Below are 25,604 nucleotides of genomic sequence, written 5' to 3'. Positions count from 1 at the left end.
TAACTTTGATTTCGAGAGCTTTTCAGATGCATGACAGTGGGTAATATGTGGTTGGATCATCATCTCGCATGTCTTTAGGAATTTCGAAGTGTTTGAACACATATTGTAATTGTTAATATACATATGATGTTCTAAGATTTTGAATGATACAAATATTTTTGTGAGTTCCATGAATAGAAATGAGGTTCTAGGACAGTTTTGAAGTCAAAGTATAGTTTTAAAAGATGTAGGAATCTAAGAGTGATGATTTCGGTTATATCTTGAATCGAATTCTGAGATTTCAAAATCAGAATATGTAATTAGATTTTGAATGAGTATGGTTGTTTTGATTTCTATAAAAGAATGTATATTGTTGTGAAAGTAGGGAGTATAATGGATGATTTGCTGAATCAGATTCGAAGAATGTAACATATTAATTGTGAATTTATATATATCTCGGGTATTACCTACCCGTTAAAAAAAATTTCACAATTAATATTTTGTACAAAAGAATTTTATTACAGTCTTTATGGAAATATATATGTGTATATTTCTTCAGATGTAATATTGATTTAATGAGTTAATATTAAATTAAACTCATTTGATTTATGGTTAAGGCTAGGATAGATAATTTCTAAACTTTAGAAATTACATAATCGCCGTAGAATGTTTCCCCAATGAAGTTATGAATCAATACTTCATCGTTGTGGTATTCCTTGGTATCTACATGGCGTATGACGTCGATGCTCGTGGGACAGATTGTGAAGTTGAGGTTTGCGATGCGGTTGTTGTTGGTGGTGGTAATGGTACTGTTGATGTTGTTGATGGTGGTACTGGTTATGCTGCTGGTGCTACTGCTGGTGTTTGTAACCTTTACACCATATTCTCCAAAGCCACTACCCGAGCGCGAAGCTCGTTGACTTCTTCTATTACACCGGGGTGATTGTCGGTTCGGACGAGCGGAGAAATAAGATCTAGAATTTGGTGTAGTATATAATCATGACGAGATACTCTAGAAATGAGAGAGAAAATGGTGTTTCGGATAGGTTCACCGGTAAGTGCTTCAGGTTCATTACCAAGAGGGCAATGCGGTGGATGAAAGGGATCGCCTTCTTCTTGTCTCCAATGGTTAAGTAGATTACGAACCCATCCCCAATTCATCCAGAATAGATGATGGCTAATTGGTTAATCCATTCCGATCACGCTGCTTTCGGAGCTCATGTGGAAATCCATATCGGCATAGCTGTCGGAATTCGAGGAACTCGAACTGGTTGAGGGATCCATCTTGTATGATCAGGGAAAGAATTTTTTTTTTTTGGTATGAAATAGATTGTAGAATTTAGATTTGGTATTCTTCAATATATAATTTAAATATGTATATATAATACCAAAATCCCATAAATTACGGAGGAATCTTTGAAAGATGTCAGTCAAAGTTCACAGTAACAGATATGCTAAGATAAGAATTCGTCTATACACTATTATGCAATAAATGTAGGAAAACGCGTCTAGACATAAGAATGATAAGCAGGTAATTTCCTAAGGATGGTAAGTAGATGATTTCCGACTAAAAATGATAAGCAAAACTTTTGACATGCAGATACGGTCGAAGTCCAGACTCACTAATGCATCTTAACAACTATCAGTTAGACACACTAATGCAAGACCTGGTTCGCTAAGACCACCGCTCTGATACCAACTGAAAGGATCCGTTCATATACATTATAAACGATTCACAATAGTTGATTACATCGCGAGGTATTTGACCTCTATATGATACGTTTTACAAACATTGCATTCGTTTTTAAAAGACAAACTTTCTTTACATCAAAAATTGACGGCATGCATACCATTTCATATTACATCCAACTATAATTGACTTAATATTAATCTTGATGAACTCAACGACTCGAATGCAACGTCTTTCAAAGTATGTCTTGAATGACTCCAAGTAATATCCTTAAAATGAGCTAATGCACAGCGGAAGAATTCTTTAATACCTGAGAATAAACATGCTTTAAAGTGTCAACCAAAAGGTTGGTGAATTCATTAGTTTATCATAATCCATCATTTCCGTAATAGTAATACACCACAAGATTTCAGTTTCTATAAATATCCGTACACTCGCAAGTGTATAAAAGTATTCTATAAGTTGTAGGCACCCGGTAACAAGCTTTAATGTTCATGTTTTACCCTCTGAAGTACACCAGATCAGGTGTGTTTAAAATAACCTCGAAGTACTAAAGCATCCCATAGTCAGGATGGAGTTTGTCAGACCCAATAGATCTATCTTTAGGATTCGCGCCTACCGTACATAGACAAGTAGTTTAATGTTACCAAGCTAGGGGTATATTTCTGGTTTAAACCCACATAGAATTAGTTTTAGTACTTGTGCCTATTTCGTAAAACATTTATACATCAGCGTATGTATTCTCAGCCCAAAAATATATATAAAAAGGGAGCAAATGAAACTCACAATACTGTATTTCGTAGCAATTATGTATATGACGGCACTGAACAAGTGCAGTGTTTGTCTCGGATTCACGAACCTATATTAAGTATATATATTTATATGTTAGTCAATATCTGTCTAACAATTTAGGTCAAGTCGTAGTGTATCACAATCCTAATGCTCGAGACCGACATGCAAAAGTCAACAAAAGTCAACTTGACCCAAAATGACTTCCAAAATCTATACATGTTTATTATATAACTTATATATAGTAGTTTTATGTATTTAAATATATTTATCAGATCTTATTATACTAAATAATACAAGTCATTTATTAATAAATAAAAATTTATATTAAAATTCATATATGATAAAAATATACTTTTATATATCTCAAATAATAAAATTTATAAAATTCACTTAATATCATAAAAATATAGTGGTATGTATTATTAATGTAATTACATTACGTGTGGTAAAAATATCTTTGTACGCATATTTATTTGATAAAATAATATTGATAATAATAATAATGATAAAAATAATAAAATGATAGTTTCAATAAAAATGTTAATTTTTAGTAATAAAGATAATTTTAGTAATAACATCAACTGATAACAGTTATAATAATCGTTTTAATAATAATATTAAAATTAATGATAATTCAGTTGACCATATCTTTTAATTCGTTCATCGAAACCACACGATTTCTAAATGAAAAGTTATTAATTTTTTCTTCAGATTTTCAACGACATGCATATCATATAACTTATCTCAGTAGCATATGTATCAAATTCGTTATTTATCATAAACTATTTAACGACGAAACTAAGCATACAAACATGCATAATCATATATACTCGAGCACTAGTCAGGGATACACTATTAATATATAAAAGATAAGATATGAATGCTCACGTATCAATATTGTGATTCAATATTGTAGGAAAGTACGTAGACGCAACGAAAATGATAAACGTTAGGTTGACCTCACGAGCAATACCCTCGATCAATACCCATAACCTTCATAGCTATAACCCATAATTTCCTTAGCTCTATCCCATTTGAAAACTTATTTTGAAATCGTCTGAATATAACTCCGTCGTAGTATTTTATGTATACTAATAATATCTTGAAATAATACTAAGTAAATATATATATATATATATATGTAATTCGATTGAGAGAGTTTAGAGAAATATATTTTCAAGTTTCTATGAAATAATGAAACCTATTGAATTCTATTTATAATAGATTTTTGAATTATTAAAGTGAATTATTAAAGTATGAATTATTAAAGTGAATTATTAAAGTATGAATTATTAAAGTGAATTATTAAAGTGAATTATTAAAGTATGAATTATTAAAGTGAATTATTAAAGTTAAAGTAAAGTAAAAGTAAAGTAAAGGTAAAGTTAAAGTATAGTAAAAGTATAAAACTATGTACGTATAATACGCGTATAAAAATATATATAATATTAATTTAAATCGTTATATATATATATATTTAATAAAATAAAATATAAATATCGTTATCTTTATCATACTGGTTAAGTAATGAGTTGTCAAAAAAAATAGATTTCTTAAATCACAGTGGACCTCATAACATAGGCCCGTAATCATATCATAATGTATCTGATAATTCAATCATTTGATATTATCTCTTAATTCTGTCGATAAATATATCGAAACAAATATGTTTATGTAAAGTATCATATATCTAATACTTTGTTAATGTTTTCAGTTAATATTATATATTATATATACATATCTATATACACATAATTGTTCGTGAATCGTCGAACACGGTCAAAGAGTAATTGATTACATGAATGTAGTTCCAAACTTTTTGAGATTCAACATTACAAATTCTGCTTATCGTGTCAGAAACATATAAAGGTTAAGTTTAAATTTGGTCGGAAATTTCCGGGTCGTCACATGAAGCCCCAACAATGATAGAAGAACGAAAAAATATAAAGTTTGTTTTACGGCTCCAATGCTTGTAAATAAGAAGTATATGTTTTCTTTTAAGTCTTCCCTCACTCCACTTTGTGTCGCGTTTTCCATCGTCATTGCCATTCCGCAACTAACCTAAGTTGTGATGACCCGGAAATTTCTGACCAAATTTAAACTTAATCTATAACGTTTCCGACACGATAAGCAAAGTCTGTAATGTTGAGTCACGAAAGTTTTGGAACTATATTCATGTAATCAATTATTCTTTGACTGTTCTCGAAGATTCACGAACAATATATATATATATATATATATATATATATATATATATATATATATATATATATATATATATATATATATATATATATATATATATATATAACTTAATGTGCATATATATATATATATATATATATATATATATATATGATTTCAAGTTATTTAGTAAACGATAGTAACATTCGATTATTGATTCGATTGATATTTAGATAAGTTAACTAAAATGTTTAAGATGAACCAGTAAAACACTAATTTGCTACAGTATTTTTGAATTGCTACAGTACCCGAAAAGCTATAGTGTTTTCGAAAATCACTATTTGCTACAGTAAAAAAACTTTGCTGCATTAACTTTGCTACAGTAAACACTATTTCAAAATGAAAATGTATATATGTATATGTATATACTACGAGATGATGATTTATAGAAGCAAATAACCAAAACACTTAATTGATTAAAGCTACACTTCGAGTGACATAGTTTATCAATGATTAAGTCTAATTATTGACAAATGTACGAGTCACGAAACGTAAAGTGCCAATTTTCTAAGCGTACGAAAATGCGTTTGAGAACGGAACCGGGACATGAGTAGGGTGAAAACGTACGAGTCATCGGAACAAAAATTATAAATCAACTGTACACGTGAATATAATATAATATATAATTAATTATATAAATTAAATATATTATATATATTATATTAATATAAAAATATGTCGACAAGCGTAGGACAAAAAGGTTTGTGAGCTGGAACTGAAGGCCATGCGATTGCATGACCATAAGCCTTCAGACCCATGCGATCGCATGGGTAGGTTAGGTGAGCCAGGTCCTTTAAATATCGAACATTTCAGTTTTTCTGATTCAATTATCCATCTATCTCGATCTCTTTCTCTATTATATTTATATTTATTATTATTATTATTATTATTATTATTATTATTATTATTATTATTATTATTATTAAGATTAATATTATTATTAATCTTAATATTATTAGTAGTAATATTATTAATTAGTATTATACATAAAATACTACGACGAGGTCATGAGCATGTCACTTTTAAAAATGGGTTTTCAAGCGGGATAGAGCTAGGGAAATTATGGGTTATAGCTATGAAAGTTATGGGTAATGTACGTGGGTATTATTGACAAATCAAACCGAGTGTTTATCATCTCTGTTGCGTCTACGTACTTTCCTGCAATATTGAATCTCAATATTGATACGTAAGCACTCATATTTTATCTTTTATATAATAATTGTGTATCCATGTCTAGTGCTCGAGTATATATATTTATACATACTTGTATGCTAAATTTCGTCGCTAAACAGTTTATAATGAATCACGAATTAAATACATATATTACTGGTAAAAGGTATATGATATATATGTTTTTGGAAAGCTGGCGAAAAATCAATAACTTTTCATTTAGATATCAAATAGTTTCGATGAACGGATTAAAATATATGATCAACTGAATTACAATTGACGTTAATTGGAATTGCTTATGAATCTGCAATTAATATTTAAACAACTTGTTTGTAAGATTGATAAATTGGATTTTTGAGTATTACCAACCGAGTAAATGAATCATGATATAAGGCACGTCTCGTTTTGTTGAACTATTGTCAAAATTGACTTTTTGAAACGACTTTGGATAACTTCTGTATGTCGATCTCGAGCATTAGGATTGTGATACACTATGACCTGACCTAGCTTGATAGACATTTATTGACCAACATATGTTCTCCAGGTTGAGATCTACGGTTATTTGGTAATCCGAGTTTCGGTCACATTTTGGTGAACGACTTTATATGCTGCTAAGGTGAGTTTCATTGCTCCCTTTTTAAATACTTTTGCAATATATATTTTTGGGCTGAGAATACATGCACTTTATTTTAAACGCAATGGATACAAGTACATACTAAATTCTACACTGAGTTTGAACCGAAAATCCCTTAGCTTTGGTAACTAGTAACTGCCGGTTATAAGAACTGGTGGGCGCGAGTAGTTGTATATGGATCCATAGGGCTTGATATCCCCGTCCGAGCTAGAGCACTAGCCTTTTAACGGACGTATGCTATTTGAGAAGCGTACACGTTGATTTGCGTTTATTATTAAGATGATTATACAAATGGTACAAATTATATATACGTTAAGTTTAGTTACCAGGGTGCTCAATTTCGTAAAATATTTTGATAAACGTTTCTGGATGAAACAACTGAAATATTGTGATCCACTTTTATATACAGATTATGCGAAACACTAAAACTATGAACTCACCAACCTTTGTGTTGACACTTGTTAGCATGTTTATTCTCAGGTTCCCTAGAAGTCTTCCGCAGTTTGCTTATATGTTAGACAAGCTTTGTGCATGAAGTCTTACATGGCATATTTTTCAAGGAAACGTTGCATTCACCAAATCATCACCATGTATCTTATTTTGACTGCATTGTCAACGGAAGTACTATTGTAAACTATTATTTACGGTGATTGTCTATATGTAGAAATCATCAGATGTCGAAAACCTTTGATTTAAATATTCATTTATGGTGTGCCTTTTCAAAAGAATGCAATATTTACAAAACGTATCATATAGAGGTCAAATACCTCGCAATGAAATCGATGAATGACGTGTTCGTCCATATGGATTTCAAGCAACCGTCACATAAGTAAACATACAAAAAAAATCAATACTAAGAAATTCTAAACTGATGGATTCTAATTACATAGGAATAATAAAGTTGCAAGATCATTAATCAAACATCTAATTACATTGTAATAATGAACTGGTGGATTCTAATACACATGTTGAGTAAGTTTTCAAAGAGGCTATTCGACTTAAAGGCCTTCTTAAGTAATTCTACATCATCATTCTTATGTTGCTTATTTTTTGCATGAAGTTGTGACGCCTCTTCCAATAAGGTATATATAGCAGCTGAAGTATCATTGGAGCCTCTAAAACCAATATGAAGAGCAAATCACAAATTATCCTAAATATTTTCTCCCTTGTACCATACAAAAGAAGCAGGTTCTAAGTTTATATACTCATATATATATTTATATACTTTCCTAACTATACATCAGGACTTGTGTAAAGAATCTGCTAAGATAACATATGAAGGCCTATAATTTCGCTACCATATAGATAGGTATAAGAAGAAAAAAGTCAAAAACGACATGCCAACAACACTTCATAAATGACACCAATAGCACCGTCTTCACCTAATCTTATGCTTGGCAGGAAATCATGGTTCGCAATTATCTCCACCTGCAGACACCATTTCACCTATCAATATCCACATTATTTCATAACACAAAGTGCATGATAGCTAATACTCATTAAAGTATCATATAACCAAGGTTTCCTAGTAGACCACGTGCATACATGCAAATCAAGAAACATAATACTCTCTGATCAAGAAAGTTGCCATGGCCTTTGGGTTTTTATATTTACCAAAACTTGCAATCTGTTTATTTAAATTGATTAACACGCCTCCACCTCTACTCATTTTGATCAGTTTATTCTTAAACGCAACCACACGATCTAAAGTCCCATCACCATCATTTTCGACCGTTATTTTTAGGGTTCTTTCTACTTTTAACATAGACATCTATCTAATCGGTTCATTATTACCCGCATGAAAACTGACTTTATCTAATCATTTCTTTTTCCCCAATATCTTCATATCCACTTTCTCAGCCTTAGTTTTCACATCAAACCTCTTCCCAATTTTCTTATCAACCCTTGATTTGCCCTACCTTTATTATCACTACATCCCAAAATTATATTATTGTATTCAGATACCAACAATTATAACTCATATCCCATACAAAAGAATACCCTAATTAAAAAAATAATAATCAAAACTCAAAATCTCTAACATATTAACACTTACCACATTCATAACTCATACACACATATATGACTATAAAAGGCAAAGATTTTTGTAAATTTCTTAGCTAAAACCGCAATGCAAGGAATTTCCTTTTAGTTCCAGCCGTCCAGGAAATGCAAGGTAACAAATCTCTTGTAGAAAACATATTAATACTTGCCAAAAAGTGTACCTCTAATTATGATCGATAAACCATCTTTATATACAACTACTCTGGACCCAGTCAAAAAGATGAATACCAACATTTACCCATTTATGATAGTTACCTTAACCCAATGCCTAAGTTGTTTTATGCGTGTACTTTTGGAACTCCTGCTCTAATAACCTACAAAAACAATCAATAGCGCAGACAACACAGACAGGTAGAAGTAGATTGAAAAATAAAAAAGTAACAATACAAACATAAACAAAGCGAAACAAAACAAAACAAAACAAAAACAAAACGGAAAATGGAACTAACATTATATCAGTCAACTGTTGATTTTAACTTTGAAGGAGAACATTCACACAACAACAACAACAACACACACACACACACACACACACACACACACACAAAACATATACAGAGAATAAAAAATCATATCCAAATAAAATTTTCCCAACATAAAGAAGGAACATGAGTAGCGATATCACTTAAGTTGAAACACGGCCACTACATATTCAGCAACATGAGTTGCGATATCAATTTCAGCAATTTATACTACAGTCAATAACTAAAAATCGAAGGAAAATATGAAGGAAAAAAAAAAAAAAAACTTAACCCAAGTTGAAAATGAAAACAAAAATCCTAAAATCGACCACTAAATTCCACCCGAAAACGTAAAATAGAAGAAACATAGCTGGCTCGCGTCTCTCCTTTAGTTTGTGCTTCCAGCTGTAGCAGCGAGTGGTTTCGGTGCAGTGGAGGATTCGGGCGGCTTCTGATTCCGGCCAGTGGGGATGATGGCGGTGGTGGCGTGGCCTGGTACCGGTGGCGAAAGAAGCGATCAATCAGAAAAAGTGGGAGAACCCTAAATTGTACAAAGCAATGGAGGAGATGAAATGGAGCCGGTAGGTAGATGTGTGGATGTAGAATAACGGGGCCAACATCTCTGGAGGGTGAAGGCTAACGATGTGAAGTGGCGGTGAATGGAGATGGAGAGTTAAGAAGGTGATTGTGAGATGCAAAAATGAGATGAGATTCAGATGTTAAGCGATGTAGAACAGGGGAAGGTTCCAGAGTAATTAAGCATGAGATGTAAGGATAAATATCTTTCGGCGAAAATGACAAAAATGTCTTTACTGATGAATAGTGAAAAATTTTGCTCAATTCTAATATTATTAACTAGATTCGAAAGCCCGCGCGTTGCTGCGGTTCTCAACGTCTTCGTCATAACGTTTTTCCAATGACATGTTTTGACAAAACATTTGTTGCATGCATTTAGCATTTTAAAGTTAACGTCGTAATGGTACTTTGAATTAGATTTAGCGTTGATTATTTACTTATTTATCCCCACTATACATTTATAGACATTTATTTTTATTATGTTTTTGAGAACAAAATATATAAAAAATGAAAGGATAAATTTGAAAACTAAGAAGTAAAAGGGACAAAAATAAGGCTTCCCCTTTTTGATATTGGGCTTTATTCCTATATTTATACTCCGTAATATTGCAGTATTTTTTCGATTAAAAAAAGTTGGAAGATGCAGCGGCTAACCGGACTCCGTATTTAGTAGCCACATGATTTGGTCAACAATTACTTTACTACTCTGTCTTACCCCTTTACTCTCTCGGTCTCTCATCTCTCTTTTTTCTTTCTACCTACTACTATTTCATCTCCTCATCTTCTACCAAAGAAAGGGATTTTTTTCTAGTAACCACAACTGCGTTAACTCCATTGTAACCACTACCGCCATCGTAACCACAACTGTCTTAACATCTCAGTACCACCATCGCACGCATTTCTTTCTTTGGAAATTTACCCAATGTCGCTGCCCTCAAATTCTTGCCCGATAAATAAATCTGATTGTCTTTCAGATCTGAATTTTTTCATCTGATTGTATTTCGGATCTGAGTTTTTTATATCAGATGTGGTTTTTTTTTTTATGTTGCTTGAAAATAAGTATACGACGACTGTGCTTTTGCCACGTGAGGCACTCACCAAAAAAAAATAATAAATAAAAAAAATTGCTACCGTAAATTGTTAGGACTGACGGCCTTGGTTAGCGCGCGAACCCCACCTTTCTTGTTATTAAACAAAAAGATAGCTAAATTAATTAAATAAAAATTATTAATAACTTAAATGTTATTCTCTTCCCTAATATATAAGCTCACACTTACCGTACTATACTCTAATACTCCTTATAATAAATAATACTACTATGTAAATCTATAATATAAAAATTAAATTTAAATAAATGTGGATCTCAAAGTCCATCCCAATTCACCTTTTATTCTTTTGACGTTCAAAACAACTCTTCCTAGCCTCTCATTTACTTCCCTAAGACCAAAAACTCCAAATCTCATTCCCATTTGAGGTTTCTAAGACCAATTTTTACTACTTACCAATATAATTTGCATAATACTCACAATTTAGGAAGTTACGGAGTATTACTGATAAGGCTAAAAAGGAACATATATTTCATAACATTATCCCCCAAGAAAGACAAGATTTTAGTTGCAATTGTTCCATATTCAAGTAATATTCGTTTATATTAAATAAGTGCGAAGACAAAAGGCGAAAATGAAGATTTGAAGACGGAAAGGTCCAAAATGCTCAAATGTACAAGATACAATTAAAATGGTTCAAATTATTGATGAGGAACGTCTCAAAATAACAAGAGTACAAGTTACAAGACGCAAAGTACACGATATAAAATAGTACGCGAGGACGTCCGAAAATCCGGAACCGGGACCCGAGCCTAGAAGAAACGCCCGACGCAACGGACCAAAAATATCTAGTCTACTATGCACAAGAATAAAATATAATATATAAATAATTATATTAATTATTTATATATTTATATTTATTTTATATTATGTCGGCAGAGCTATGTGACAAAGCTATGTGAGCTGTCCAGCGTGGCCATGCGAGTCGCATGGCAAATAGGCATAAACCCATGCGAGTCGCATGGCAGTAAAAATCTGGCCAAATGCCTATAAAAAGGCAGTTTATGCACGAACTCAAACACATCTTTTTCTTTTCCTTCTCTGTAAACATATAACATAAATAAATAATTATAATTTTAATTATAATTTTAATAATTATGATTTAGTTTAGTATTGTAACAAATGATTTACGGGTTTTAAGTCAAGACTCTGCCCGTGTAATACTACGATATTAATACCCACTGTAAGTTATGTCTTTCCTTTTTAATTTAATGTCTCGTAACTAAGTTATTATTATGCTTATTTGAGCCGAAGTAATCGTGATGTTAGGCTAAAATATTAAGACGGGGTTATTGAACTTTGTACCATAATTAAGGTTTGGGCAAAAGACCGACACTTGTGGAAATTGGACTATTGACTATTAATAGATGGGGGGTATTGTCTAATTGAGTGACAACTCATTGGAGTCTGTCGAACCTATCTTCAAATTAATTAACCTAATAATTAATAATGATTATAGTTGTCCTATTTAGTGACGTTCATATGGAATCTGTTATAATCATTTAATTAATCAATTGGGTTGGGTAATTGATTATTCATTCTGATCAAGTGGATGAATTAATATTCATAAACTAATTAAAACAGGGGTAGATTACATACAGTGATAACTGGTGTAATTGTTGATAGAAGTGATAACTGCGTCACAGTTTAAATCCTTAATCAGTTGGAATATTTGACTTCGGGTATAAGGGTAATTTGACGAGGATACTCGCACTTTATATTTATGACCGATGGACTATTATGGACAAAAACCAGATAGACGTATCAAATAAACCAGGACAAAGGACAATTAACCCATGGTAATAAATTAAAACAACACGTCAAACATCATGATTACGGAAGTTTAAATAAGCATAATTCTTTTATTGTATTTCTCATCGTATCTTTATTTACTGTCATTTTAATACTCACAATTTTATTTATTGTCATTTTATTTATTGTCATTATTTTACACACTTTAATTATCGTCATTTATCTTTACGCTTAAAATATAGAATCGACAAACCGGTCATTAAACGGTAAAACCCCCCTTTTATAATAATATTACTACTTATATAATTATATATATTTTGTATAAATATAGTTAAAAATATAGTAAGTATCACCAGCTCCCTGTGGAACGAACCGGACTTACTAAAAACTACACTACTCTACGATTAGGTACACTGCCTATAGTGTTGTAGCAAGGTTTAGGTATATCACATCCGTAAATTAATAAAACTTGTGTCATATTTTGTAGTATTTTGTATTAAAAATACACTATTTCGTACACCCCGCTGCACACATCAAGTTTTTGGCGCCGCTGCCGGGGAGCACTAAAACGCTATATTTTTAATTTATATTTGCAAAAATAAAAAAAATAAAAAAAAACGCAAAAAAAAAAAACAAAAAAAAAACACGTAAAAAAAAAAACAAAAACGTAAAAAAAAAAAAACGTGAAAAAAAAAAAAACGTAAAAAAAAAAATTATTAAAAAAAATATATTTTTAAGATTTTGTCTATAAAAAAAATTTTTTTTTTAGTTTTATTACCTTTAGATTTTTAGACTATATTCGCAACTTTTAGTATTAAGTTTAGTTTTGCCATAGTTATTTTTACTTCTAGAATTTTTAGTTTTGCCGTAAAATCCCTTAAGTGCTTTTTCTTTAGACTAAGATTTAGGTGCCTTAAAATTTTGCGACGCTATTTTTCGTGCTACTTTCTTATTTTTATTTATCTTTCGACGCCGTTTACCTATGTATCAATTACAATTCCAATTAGTGATCTCTATTTGTAGTTTTAATTTTAAGATAGTGATAGTTATAAGGTTGGATTAACCGCGTGTTTACAAACCACTCTTCGTCTTTTTCATTTTTCGACACTTTTCGACGCGCACTCTTTTTCTCTCTTATTTCTCGCCATTATAGTTTTTAGGACTTATTTTTTTTCTACTTCTTCTCTAAATTTCTTAAAATTACGAAAATTTATTTTAAGTGGTTAAATTGATAGACATCAAAATTTTCTGGTTCGTAGTAATAGTTGGATTTGTACGTGGACCGGGTTATTGGAGCCAAACAGTACTCAATTCTATTGAGACCAAACGAATCCTGCCCCTCTGCTGCATCTTTTGGCTATTCGAAACGTGGGCAAAATCAGAAAAGTCTATTAATTGGATAACTTATTATAATTTTTCTTTCCTTTTTAAAAACTAATAGGATATTCAGTGAATGCACCGAGCAAGACGTTCGCCGCCGGTCATACGTTCACCACCTGTAACTCGATCAAGACATCTAGCAAATATTGTCGCCGTTGATTTTTCTTTAGAATCGTCATCTAGTCGAACAAGAACTCCAACTCAAATTTCCGATAATCCATCTTTTGAACCCGACTTCACAATTAAGAACCCGGACCATATTCAAGGACAATTCCAAGATCCTGAACCACTAATTATTCCTCCTGAACCACAAACCGTTAAATCAGAGTCCTCTAGTGATTCGTATTCAACAAATTCAATTATGGAAGTAACGGAACCTCTAAGTATGGAAGATCGAATGAGAGCCACACGCACGGGCCAAGGTCACGCCATTATTAAGCCAGAAGTTAATGCGCCAGATTATGAAATCAAAGGACAAATTCTACACATGGTAACTAACCAATGCCAATTCAGTGGTGCACCGAATGAAGATCCTAACGAACACCTTCGTACGTTTAAAAGAATTTGTACACTATTCAAAATCCGAGAAGTGGAAGATGAGCAGATCTATCTCATGTTGTTTCCCTGAACTTTAAACGGAGAAGCCAAAGATTGGTTAGAATCGTTACCTGAAGGGCCGATTGACACATGGGATGTTTTAGTTGAAAAATTTCTTAAACGATTCTTTCCGGCATCCAAAGCCGTGAGACTTCAAGGAGAAATTGTTACGTTCGCGCAAAAGCTAAATGAAACATTATATGAGGCGTGGACAAGATTCGGAAGGATGTTGAGAGGATGTCCTCAACACGGTTTAGACACTTACCAAATAGTACAAATATTTTACCAAGGTGTCAACGTTGCCACACGAAAAGACATCGACATAACAGCTGGTGGTTCCATTATGAAGAAAACCGCAACTGAAGCTTACAAAATTATTGATAACACAGCCTCCCACTCGCATGAGTGGCACCAAGAAAAAGATATTTTTCGTTCATCTAAAGTGGCTAGAGCCGATTCTAGCCATGACTTTGATTCTGTTTCCGCAAAAATAGATGCTTTCGAAAGACGAATGGAAAAGATGAATAAAGATATTCACGCAATACGAATCAGTTGTGAGCTATGCGGTGGACCACACTTATTGAAAGATTGTCACATTGAACCAACCATGGAACAACGAGAGAATGTTTTCTATATGAACCAAAGGCCGGGAAATAATTATCAAAATAATTATCAACCGCCAAAGCTAAACTTCAATCGAAATCAAAACATTCTTTACAATCCAAAAGGACCCGAAAATAACTGGTATAACCAACAAGGTCCGAATAACCAACCAACTCAAAACAACACTTTCAATCAACAAAGACCTAGCTTATATAAACCACAACAACAAACCGAAGAGAAAAAGTCAAATATGGAAGACGTGGTATTCAAGCTAGTTGAATCTCAAACACAATTTATTGAAACTCAAACCCAAATGAACGAGAGGTTTGATCAGTCATTAAGAACTCAACAAGCTTCCATTTTGAATCTAGAAAAACACGTAGGTACTCTTGCTAGCATGATGAGTGAGAGGGAACAAGGAAAGCTACCGAGTAATACTGAAGTAAATCCTCGGAATGAGAATGTTAATATGGTTTCAACGAATTCTGAAAAACCAGCACCAGAAGATGGGAAGGTTTTAGATGAGAGTAACAATGAAGAAGTTACACCACCACCACCCGAGTATGTAAAGCCAGTGGTGGCACCATACAAACCACCCATCCCGTTTCCAAGAAAAGGAGTTGAGTATGAGCAAGTGATAGGTAATAAAGATTGTGATACCTCTGGAAAGAAGAAGAAGAAAAAGAATAAGAAAGTACAAGAAACAAAAGCCGTAGAAGTAAACCCGGTGAAGACAGTTCCACCAAAACCTCCACCTAGGGTAGGTGATCCGGGTGAATTTGTTGTTCCTTGTCTACTTAGTGATTGTGTCATGTATGATGCACTAGCAGATTTAGGTGCAAGTGTGAGTGTTATGCCTCTTTCATTATATAAAAGATTAGGTGTAGGTAAGTTAAGTCCAACGGATATGAGTGTTCGACTCTTTGATCAAACCATTAAGCACCCAGTTGGAATTGCTGACAACCTACCCGTTCAAGTAGGCAATTTAACCTTTCTAGTCGAATTTATTGTCATTGACATAGAAGAGGACCCAAACATTCCTCTAATTTTAGGTCGACCATTCTTTGCGTCCACCGGGGCGTTATTTGATGTAGGAAATGGAAGAATGACACTTAAAAGTGGTGACAAATCTATCACCTTTATGATTCGAAAGTCTAAATCTCCACCAACCAAGACCGTTGAACCAGAAAAAATGATTGGTAAGAACCATGTTGTTTTACCAACTCCAACGGTAGTGCTTAACAATAATAGAACGCCTAAGTGTGGGGAAAATGAAGTAACACCTAATGATGACTTGATAACAAAGAACCCCGTTATTGATACGAAATTAAATGACCCCGTTATTAACAGTTCAATGAAGAAACTTTTTAAACGGGCTATTGATGCGAGAAGTAAGGTGAACTTTAAGTTATGTAACTGGTTAGTATCCAATCTGTCACCTAAAGAAAAGGCAAAACTAGTTGAAATTGTGGATATTACTGGAGAAGCTAGTCAATGGCTTAAAGAAAAAGTCACAGATATGCAAGTTGATTATGGACCAAGAGAAATTAACGATGAAGTTAATCACAATTTTGACACCACGGCTACCTAAGTGTGGGGAGATTCAAATGTTCTAAAAAGAAAATGCTGTTTGGAGTTAGTTGTTCTGTTCTCGTGTAGTTCCGAGAATGGAATTCGATTGGTCTTTTCCGCTAGCAGACACTAAAGAACTAGTTTTCTCCCCCATTCTGATTTTTTTTTATTTTGTAGGTTTTATATAAAAATTAATATGCTTTTTAAATTTAAGTTTTGTGTGATTTTAAAAACAAAATTTACTTTATTTCATTAAGTTAAAAAAAATTGATTTCTAAAATTCGTCGTGAGTTGAAGACTAGGTCGTTGAGCCGAAATTGCTTTACCCGAGAGCGGGGCGACAAATTTTGTTATCATTATTTTTAATTTTATTGATTTAAAGTATGCCAAAAATATTATACTTTATAAATTTTTGAAAAGTGGGGTTATAAACCAAACTTCAAAAATATATATATATATATATATATATATATATGTTTGTATTTTATCTTATGTACAAAACAGGGTAAAACAATGCACTTTCAAAGACTGTCATTAAAGTTAAGCAAAAGGTACTAATTTTGACGACAAGACGCAAAACAACAAATATGATATAACAAATGAAGGAATGAACGATGAGGCGCCATCTATCATTCGACGAGCTTTGTAATTACAAACTCGGTATTTTTAATCACTTTTCTACGCTAATCACCCTCATGAATTTAAATTATAGTCTGATTTCATGCAAATGAGGGCATTGCATGATCTTAAGTGTGGGGAAGGGTTATAAATTCTCTCAGGTTTATACTTGGTTTATTTGCCAAATTTTGTGAAAATTTGAAAAATTTTCAATTAAATGAAGTCAAAATCATGTTTATACATATTTATGAACGGTGAAAACTAGGTGATAATACCGAAATTATCGTTACCTCGGAAAGGACATAAATTGAGAAACACCCTAAAACGCTTGAATTCATTTAAAATGGAATAAAGGAGAATAAAAAGGCAAAGAAAGAAACTAAGTGTGGGGAGAATGTACCAAGTTATTCAATTAAAAACTATCTATCACATGTTTCTGTAAAGTTATTGCAGGTGTTTTTGTTTTGGACTAAATTAACTGTTTTACCCGATTTATTAAAGAAAGATGGATCTACACGATGAATCAATTCCATCATTAAAAGGAAGTAAAGTCTTCCGAAAAAGACGCGCTTCTTGATTTAGGTCATGAAGTTGTCGTCCAGACCAGCTGTAGGTTGACGAAAAATCTAGAAAAGTCATCTCTAAAATCAGCAGGAAATCCACGGACCTCAGCATCAAACAGGGTCGCCATGTGGTCAGATTTATCCTAACCATGAGAAGGATTTATCTCGTACAATGGGGAGGCACCGTGCAAATTAGCTTGATAAGACTAATGAATCAGATCCCCAGAAAGGATAATCTCCTTAAAGATTAAAAATCAGCTTTTAAGCCTGATATTACTCAATCCTTGAGATTGACCTTAAAGATTGAGAATTACAAACTCATGGAATTCAATGATATCTAAACTCGAGCTTGAACGAGAAAATATTTTGATCAAAAATACAAACCGATTTGTTTTCTGAAAACCCATTTTCAATGCGTTCATTACCATTGAACGTAAAATCCTAGGAATTCACCTGGAATTCATTAGGTCACCTGAACCAAATCGGGTGTCAACCGTAAGAACGGTGGTTGCATAGCATGGTCGAAGACAGGACCTTGTGCCAGACCGAAAAATCAAAGGATGATATTTACTATTGCTCCTACCAAGGATAGTTCTAGCATCCGACACGTTAATTAGACCATGAACAAATGCATGTCATTAGACATTGCCTTAACAGTTTCTTGTTCATCGCTTTCCTTTACAACCGGACGGTAGTTTACCGAAAGGTAATATACGGAACAAGTAAACTGGATGTGTGCTTCCGATACCGGGATAGCAGTGGATTACACGAACCTAAAAGTTTTAAGCCAAAATATTGATCCACAAATATATTTTGCAACACCGAATGGTGGGTCAAATCAGAAAACTTGTCTAGGGTAAAATCTAGCTTGAATTTTCAAAAAGATCAAATATTTTCATAAAGATCCAATTTCCTTAAGGATCTAAATTTTTATAGTCATGTGGGACTGTAAACCACCTTTCAAATGTGCACTTTGCTTTGGAAACCGAAAGTAAATCGGCTATTTGATTGCAAGTGTCGTTCACCTAAACCCGAGGCAACTGTGGATGACACACCCACCTTTAAACCACATCGTTACTATCATTGTTTATACCGCCATATCAAAATCACTAATGTATAAAGTGTGAAGAATAAAGAAGTGATTTGTGTGATGTATTATATTATTTCAAGACTGTATTGCTTGAGGACAAGCAACGCTCAAGTGTGGGGATATTGATAAGGCTAAAAAGGAACATATATTTCATAACATTATCCCCCAAGAAAGACAAGATTTTAGTTGCAATTGTTCCATATTCAAGTAATATTCGTTTATATTAAATAAGTGCGAAGACAAAAGGCGAAAATGAAGATTTGAAGACGGAAAGGTCCAAAATGCTCAAATGTACAAGATACAATTAAAATGGTTCAAATTATTGATGAGGAACGTCTCAAAATAACAAGAGTACAAGTTACAAGACGCAAAGTACACGATATAAAATAGTACGCGAGGACGTCCGAAAATCCGGAACCGGGACCCGAGCCTAGAAGAAACGCCCGACGCAACGGACCAAAAATATCTAGTCTACTATGCACAAGAATAAAATATAATATATAAATAATTATATTAATTATTTATATATTTATATTTATTTTATATTATGTCGGCAGAGCTATGTGACAAAGCTATGTGAGCTGTCCAGCGTGGCCATGCGAGTCGCATGGCAAATAGGCATAAACCCATGCGAGTCGCATGGCAGTAAAAATCTGGCCAAATGCCTATAAAAAGGCAGTTTATGCACGAACTCAAACACATCTTTTTCTTTTCCTTCTCTGTAAACATATAACATAAATAAATAATTATAATTTTAATTATAATTTTAATAATTATGATTTAGTTTAGTATTGTAACAAATGATTTACGGGTTTTAAGTCAAGACTCTGCCCGTGTAATACTACGATATTAATACCCACTGTAAGTTATGTCTTTCCTTTTTAATTTAATGTCTCGTAACTAAGTTATTATTATGCTTATTTGAGCCGAAGTAATCGTGATGTTAGGCTAAAATATTAAGACGGGGTTATTGAACTTTGTACCATAATTAAGGTTTGGGCAAAAGACCGACACTTGTGGAAATTGGACTATTGACTATTAATAGATGGGGGGTATTGTCTAATTGAGTGACAACTCATTGGAGTCTGTCGAACCTATCTTCAAATTAATTAACCTAATAATTAATAATGATTATAGTTGTCCTATTTAGTGACGTTCATATGGAATCTGTTATAATCATTTAATTAATCAACTGGGTTGGGTAATTGATTATTCATTCTGATCAAGTGGATGAATTAATATTCATAAACTAATTAAAACAGGGGTAGATTACATACAGTGATAACTGGTGTAATTGTTGATAGAAGTGATAACTGCGTCACAGTTTAAATCCTTAATCAGTTGGAATATTTGACTTCGGGTATAAGGGTAATTTGACGAGGATACTCGCACTTTATATTTATGACCGATGGACTATTATGGACAAAAACCAGATAGACGTATCAAATAAACCAGGACAAAGGACAATTAACCCATGGTAATAAATTAAAATCAACACGTCAAACATCATGATTACGGAAGTTTAAATAAGCATAATTCTTTTATTGTATTTCTCATCGTATCTTTATTTACTGTCATTTTAATACTCGCAATTTTATTTATTGTCATTTTATTTATTGTCATTATTTTACGCACTTTAATTATCGTCATTTATCTTTACGCTTAAAATATAGAATCAACAAACCGGTCATTAAACGGTAAAACCCCCCTTTTATAATAATATTACTACTTATATAATTATATATATTTTGTATAAATATAGTTAAAAATATAGTAAGTATCACCAGCTCCCTGTGGAACGAACCGGACTTACTAAAAACTACACTACTCTACGATTAGGTACACTGCCTATAGTGTTGTAGCAAGGTTTAGGTATATCCCATCCGTAAATTAATAAAACTTGTGTCATATTTTGTAGTATTTTGTATTAAAAATACACTATTTCGTACACCCCGCTGCACACATCAATTACGTATGGGTCGATTATGTAAATTACCCAAAATATTAACTTAAGTAGGCATCAATTGAAGTTTCTAGTCATTTTCCTTATCAAAAAGAATAAAAGGTGGGTGTGTTGGTGATCTGTGGGCTACGCAGCAAGAGACAGAACCAAATGAATCCCATCTTCAAATTTCACCTAAAATTCCTCCTTTGACTTCTTGATAAATTATCTACATATTCTCCATTTTAGAACTCTAGTATTTTCGTCAGCATCATCTTTATTGTTGAAGATTTAAGTGGGTTTCAAGAACCCTAATTTTGAAGGTATGAATTCTTTAATCAATTGTTTGTAGTTATGTTGTGTAGTAGTTAAATGGGATGAAATGGGGCTAATAACTTTATTTAAACCTTTTGATTTCACCCAAAACGAGATGTTGATGATGAACATATGTACTGATTTAGCAAGAATATGGTGAAAATGAGGTTCTCCCTCCCTGACCTACTCCGGCAGCCAACAACTATTCCGGCAGGCACCACCTACTCCGGCAGCCACCGACCTCTCAGGCATCAGATTTGTTTCAAGGAATTTTTTTTTTCTTCTTTCGCAATTTATAAAAATTAATACGTTGTCAATTTGGTGTATAATCTTGTTTATCAGATTTGTTTCAAGTGTTTTTTTTTGTGGCAATTTATGGGGTGTAAAAAGACAAAATTACCCCTGTTCGTTACTGTTGTACTGTCGCTGCTGTTACACTGTAGCGATTTGAATGATGTGGCGGAACGTGATTGGAAGTCGGTGTCCATATTTAGTGTATAGTATAATATAATATAATATAATATAATTATCAATTAGTAAATACAAATCGAATATGAAGATATTCAAGTAAAAAGTCAAACAAAAATAACTAATCAAATAAAAACAAGTATAATAAAAATAACTAGAGGGTTTTAACAAGGACATATCACCTAGTAGAGCTAAATGCACATCTCTAGCAACTAAATTCAAACAAACATATCTTAAACCAAATATCTAAACACCGGGCAATAATCATTCCAACGTAACTCGACAGTTTAATCAATAATGTGTTGGTATAAGTTTTGATCATTGAAACGTGAACCGAGTCCAAAACTTCATTAAAGCATTTCATCATAACTTGAGGATCAATAAAATTCTAACAAATACCTAAACACCATAAATAACACTCTCTCCATGCACTTTAAATAAATTGACTTTAAAACAAATCAATTAGAGTAGATTTATATGAATATTTTTATATCCAACTCTTTCATAAAACTATAACTTTTTTCTCTGTTGGCTCCTTTATTATATTTGTAGTAATATTTGCATATACGAAACTGAAACATATAATTACACAACTTCATCTAGTCGATGCAAGGTGGATTTACAGCCTATGGGGATCGAGTAATTGTGATTTCATCCAAAAAGAGATGATGGGTAAATCGGGAGGGCAATTGCTAATATGGGATACAAATCTCTTCGAGGCGGTTAGCATCATTAATTTCGATTGTGTCATTGGGGTTAGTGGCACTTGGAAGGATTCAGGTGCTAGGCTCAACATTTTGAACATTTATGGCCCGCATGATGATTCAAATAAACAAAAACTCTGGGACTCTCTTACGAGGCTGATTGAAAATAGCAACGAAGCATGGTTGTTATGCGGTGACTTCAATGAAGTCCGGGATAGTAGCGAAAGACTTAATTGTGAATTCCTAGACTATCGAGCAAGACAATTCAATGATTTCATCAACCACAACGGTCTTCATGAAATTCCTTTAGGTGGAAGAAACTTCACTCGTGTTAGCGAAGATGGATTAAAATTTAGCAAACTTGAACGGTTCTTGGTTAATGAAGAATTCGTGAAATTATGGAAGGATCTAACTGCTTTAGCACTTGAGAGAAAACACTCTGATCATTGCCCGATCGTATTAAGAGATGAAGTTCGCAACTTTGGCCCTAAACCGTTCAAACTATTTGATGCGTGGTTAGACGAAGAAGATATCGATCAAGTAATTAAAGATTCATGGAAAGAACCGGTTGATATGATTTCACGAAAAGATTGTATCTTTCGTAATAAACTCAAAAAAGTAAAGGAGGCTCTCAAATGCTGGAGTCATAATAAATACGGGCAACTTGATGGTGAGATAGAACTCCTAAAAAACTCGGCAATGGAATTGGAACTTAAAGCTGAGGCAGGGCTGTTAGATGAGAGTGGGTACACCATGTAGAAAGAATGCAGGAAGTCATGGATCGAAAAGGAGAATATAAAAATGAAAATGTTGAAGCAGAAATCCCGGGTTCGTTGGATCCTAGAAGGTGATGAGAACACGAAATTCTTTCACTCCTTGATTCGTAGGAAAAATAACAATTGTAACATTCGGGGTTTACACATCAATGGAGTATGGAATGACAATCCAAACGAGATTAAACTATGTGCCTTCGATCACTCCAGGAAGATGTTTGAGGAACGTGAAGATAATCGACCAAGTCTAGAAAACCTTTCATACCCATCAATATCTTCTAATGAGGCAGCAGCTTTAGAAGCAACATTCGATGAAAATGAGGTACATAATGCAATACTTGAATGCGGTAGCATGAAAGCACCTGGACCCGACGGATTCAATATGCGTTTCTTTAAGAAATATTGGGATCTCATCAAAGGAGAGCTCATGGATGTCGTACAGTGGTTTTGGGTAAACTCTGATTTTTTGCAAGGATGTAATGCTTCGTTTGTAACCTTAGTCCCGAAAAAACCCGATCCATTAAGCCTCGGGGACTTTCGTCCGATAAGCTTAATTGGTAGTTATTACAAAATAATTGCCAAAATGTTATCTAATCGACTCAGAAAAGTGATACCTCAACTTGTGGGACCGGAACAAAGTGCTTTCTTGAGGGGTAGATACATTCTAGACGGTGCACTAGTTGTGAACGAGTGTATCGACTTCCTCAAATCCAAAAGGCAGAAAGGTATTCTTTTTAAGGTTGACTTCGAAAAGGGGTTCGATTGTCTCAATTAGAACTTCCTTCTTGATGTTATGAAATGTATGGGGTTCGGGAGTAAATGGCGGGATTGGATTCTTGCTTGTCTAAAGTCCACTTCGATCTCAATCCTTGTCAATGGATCACCGACCAAGGAATTCAACATAAGTTGGGGGGTAAGACAAGGTGACCCACTATCGCCGTTTCTTTTTATCCTTGCGGCAGAAGGACTTAATATCCTTGCAAAAGCGGCTACCGAGAAAGGTCTTTTTAAAGGGGTGGAGATTGGAGTCGATAAAATAATTGTCTCACATCTCCAATACGCTTATGACACGATTTTTATTGGTGATTGGAATCGGGATAATGTATATAGCATTCATAATCTTCTCAAATGCTTCGAGTTGGCATCGGGCCTAAAAGTTGATTTTCATAAAAGTAGTTTGTTTGGCATAGGGGCAAGCTTGGAGGAGGTAGGTCATGTGGCCACTATACTCGGATGCCAAATTGGTAAATTACCCTTCGTGTATCTTGGTCTTCCAATTGATTCGAAAATGAATAGTATAAAATCATGGGATCCGGTCATTGAAAAAATAAAGGCTAGGCTTTTGGATTGGAAAATGAGGATGATGTAGTTTGGTGGAAGATTGGTTATCATAAAATCGGTTCTTAGTAGTCTCCCGTTGTATTATTTCTCCCTCTATCGTGCTCCTTCGTGTGTTCTTAAAACCATTGAGAGTTTGAGACGTTCATTCTTTTGGGGTGGGGAGTCGGGTTCCAAAATCTCTTGGGTTAATTGGGATTGTGTGTTATCTTCTTATGGGGCGGGGGGTTTAAACATCGGATCTTTAAAAGCTAAAAATCTTTCACTTTTGGGTAAATAATGGTGGAGGTTCAAAATCGAAACCGACGCTTTTTGGGTGAAAATTATTCTTAGCATTCACGGTGCAAACGGTGGCTTGGGGGTGGGGAATGACAAATGTTGCTCCTCATTCTCGGGTACCAGGCACAACATTATTTCTGCAGGTAATGCCATTCAAGACTTGCATGTGGACTTCAAGAACTCATTTGTCAAGAAAATTGGAGACGGATCAACAACATCTTTTTGGAACGAGCAATGGGTGGGAGATACTAAACTCAGCACACTGTTCCCAAGACTTTATCGATTGGAAAGTCTAAAAGAAGCTGTCATCAGTGATCGAATCAGTTTTGCAAACACAGGCCCGACTTTTAATTGGGCTTGGTCACGCCAACCTTCTGGACGCTCCCTAAATGAATTGGACTGTCTCGTTGATTTAATTGCAGGTGTCCCCTTCGATCGTGACAAAGCAGATAGCTGGGTTTGGACACTAGCATCAAACCAGCAGTTTACTATTAAGAGACTAACCAACTTTGTGGACGAGCAGCTGCTTCAACAAGCTGAGCAACAACATGAGACAATCCGAAACAACTTGGTGCCTAGAAAAATCGAGATCTTCGTATGGAGGGTTAGAAAGAAACGCATCCCGGTAAGAGTCGAACTTGACAAGCGTAGTGTAGTAACCCGAATTTTCCATGTTTATATATATTAATTGAGATTGATATTTACATGACTAAATGTTTCCAACGTGTTAAGCAATCAAACTTGTTAAGACTTGATTATATGAAATAAGTTTCATATAGACAATTGATCACCTAAGTTGACCGGTGATTCACGAACGTTAAAACCTGTAAAAACTATATGATGACATATATATGGTTATATATATAGTTAACATGATTTTATTATAAGTAAGTA

General features: G+C 33.5%; 1 protein-coding gene and 1 long non-coding RNA gene across 2 annotated transcripts; one reads left to right on the top strand and one right to left on the bottom strand.

Moving 5' to 3' along the window:
• Positions 1–4,374: 4,374 nt before the first annotated feature.
• On the bottom strand, positions 4,375–9,746 carry LOC139865667 (uncharacterized). Its single transcript, XR_011765052.1, has 3 exons — positions 8,829–9,746; positions 7,892–7,937; positions 4,375–4,522 (listed from the first exon to the last, which is right to left on the bottom strand). It is a non-coding gene; the product is annotated as an uncharacterized lncRNA (long non-coding RNA).
• Positions 9,747–23,895: 14,149 nt separating this feature from the next.
• Positions 23,896–25,398, top strand: LOC139867951 (uncharacterized). Its single transcript, XM_071856294.1, has 2 exons — positions 23,896–24,458; positions 24,765–25,398. Exons 1-2 carry the CDS (start codon positions 23,896–23,898, stop codon positions 25,396–25,398), a joined length of 1,197 nt encoding a protein of 398 aa, XP_071712395.1.
• Positions 25,399–25,604: the final 206 nt, after the last annotated feature.

This window comes from Rutidosis leptorrhynchoides, chromosome 9 (assembly GCF_046630445.1).
Source record: "Rutidosis leptorrhynchoides isolate AG116_Rl617_1_P2 chromosome 9, CSIRO_AGI_Rlap_v1, whole genome shotgun sequence".
NCBI lineage: Eukaryota > Viridiplantae > Streptophyta > Magnoliopsida > Asterales > Asteraceae > Rutidosis > Rutidosis leptorrhynchoides.
The sequence above is the reverse complement of the archived record's forward strand: the minus strand, read 5'-3'. Positions and strand labels throughout refer to the sequence as shown.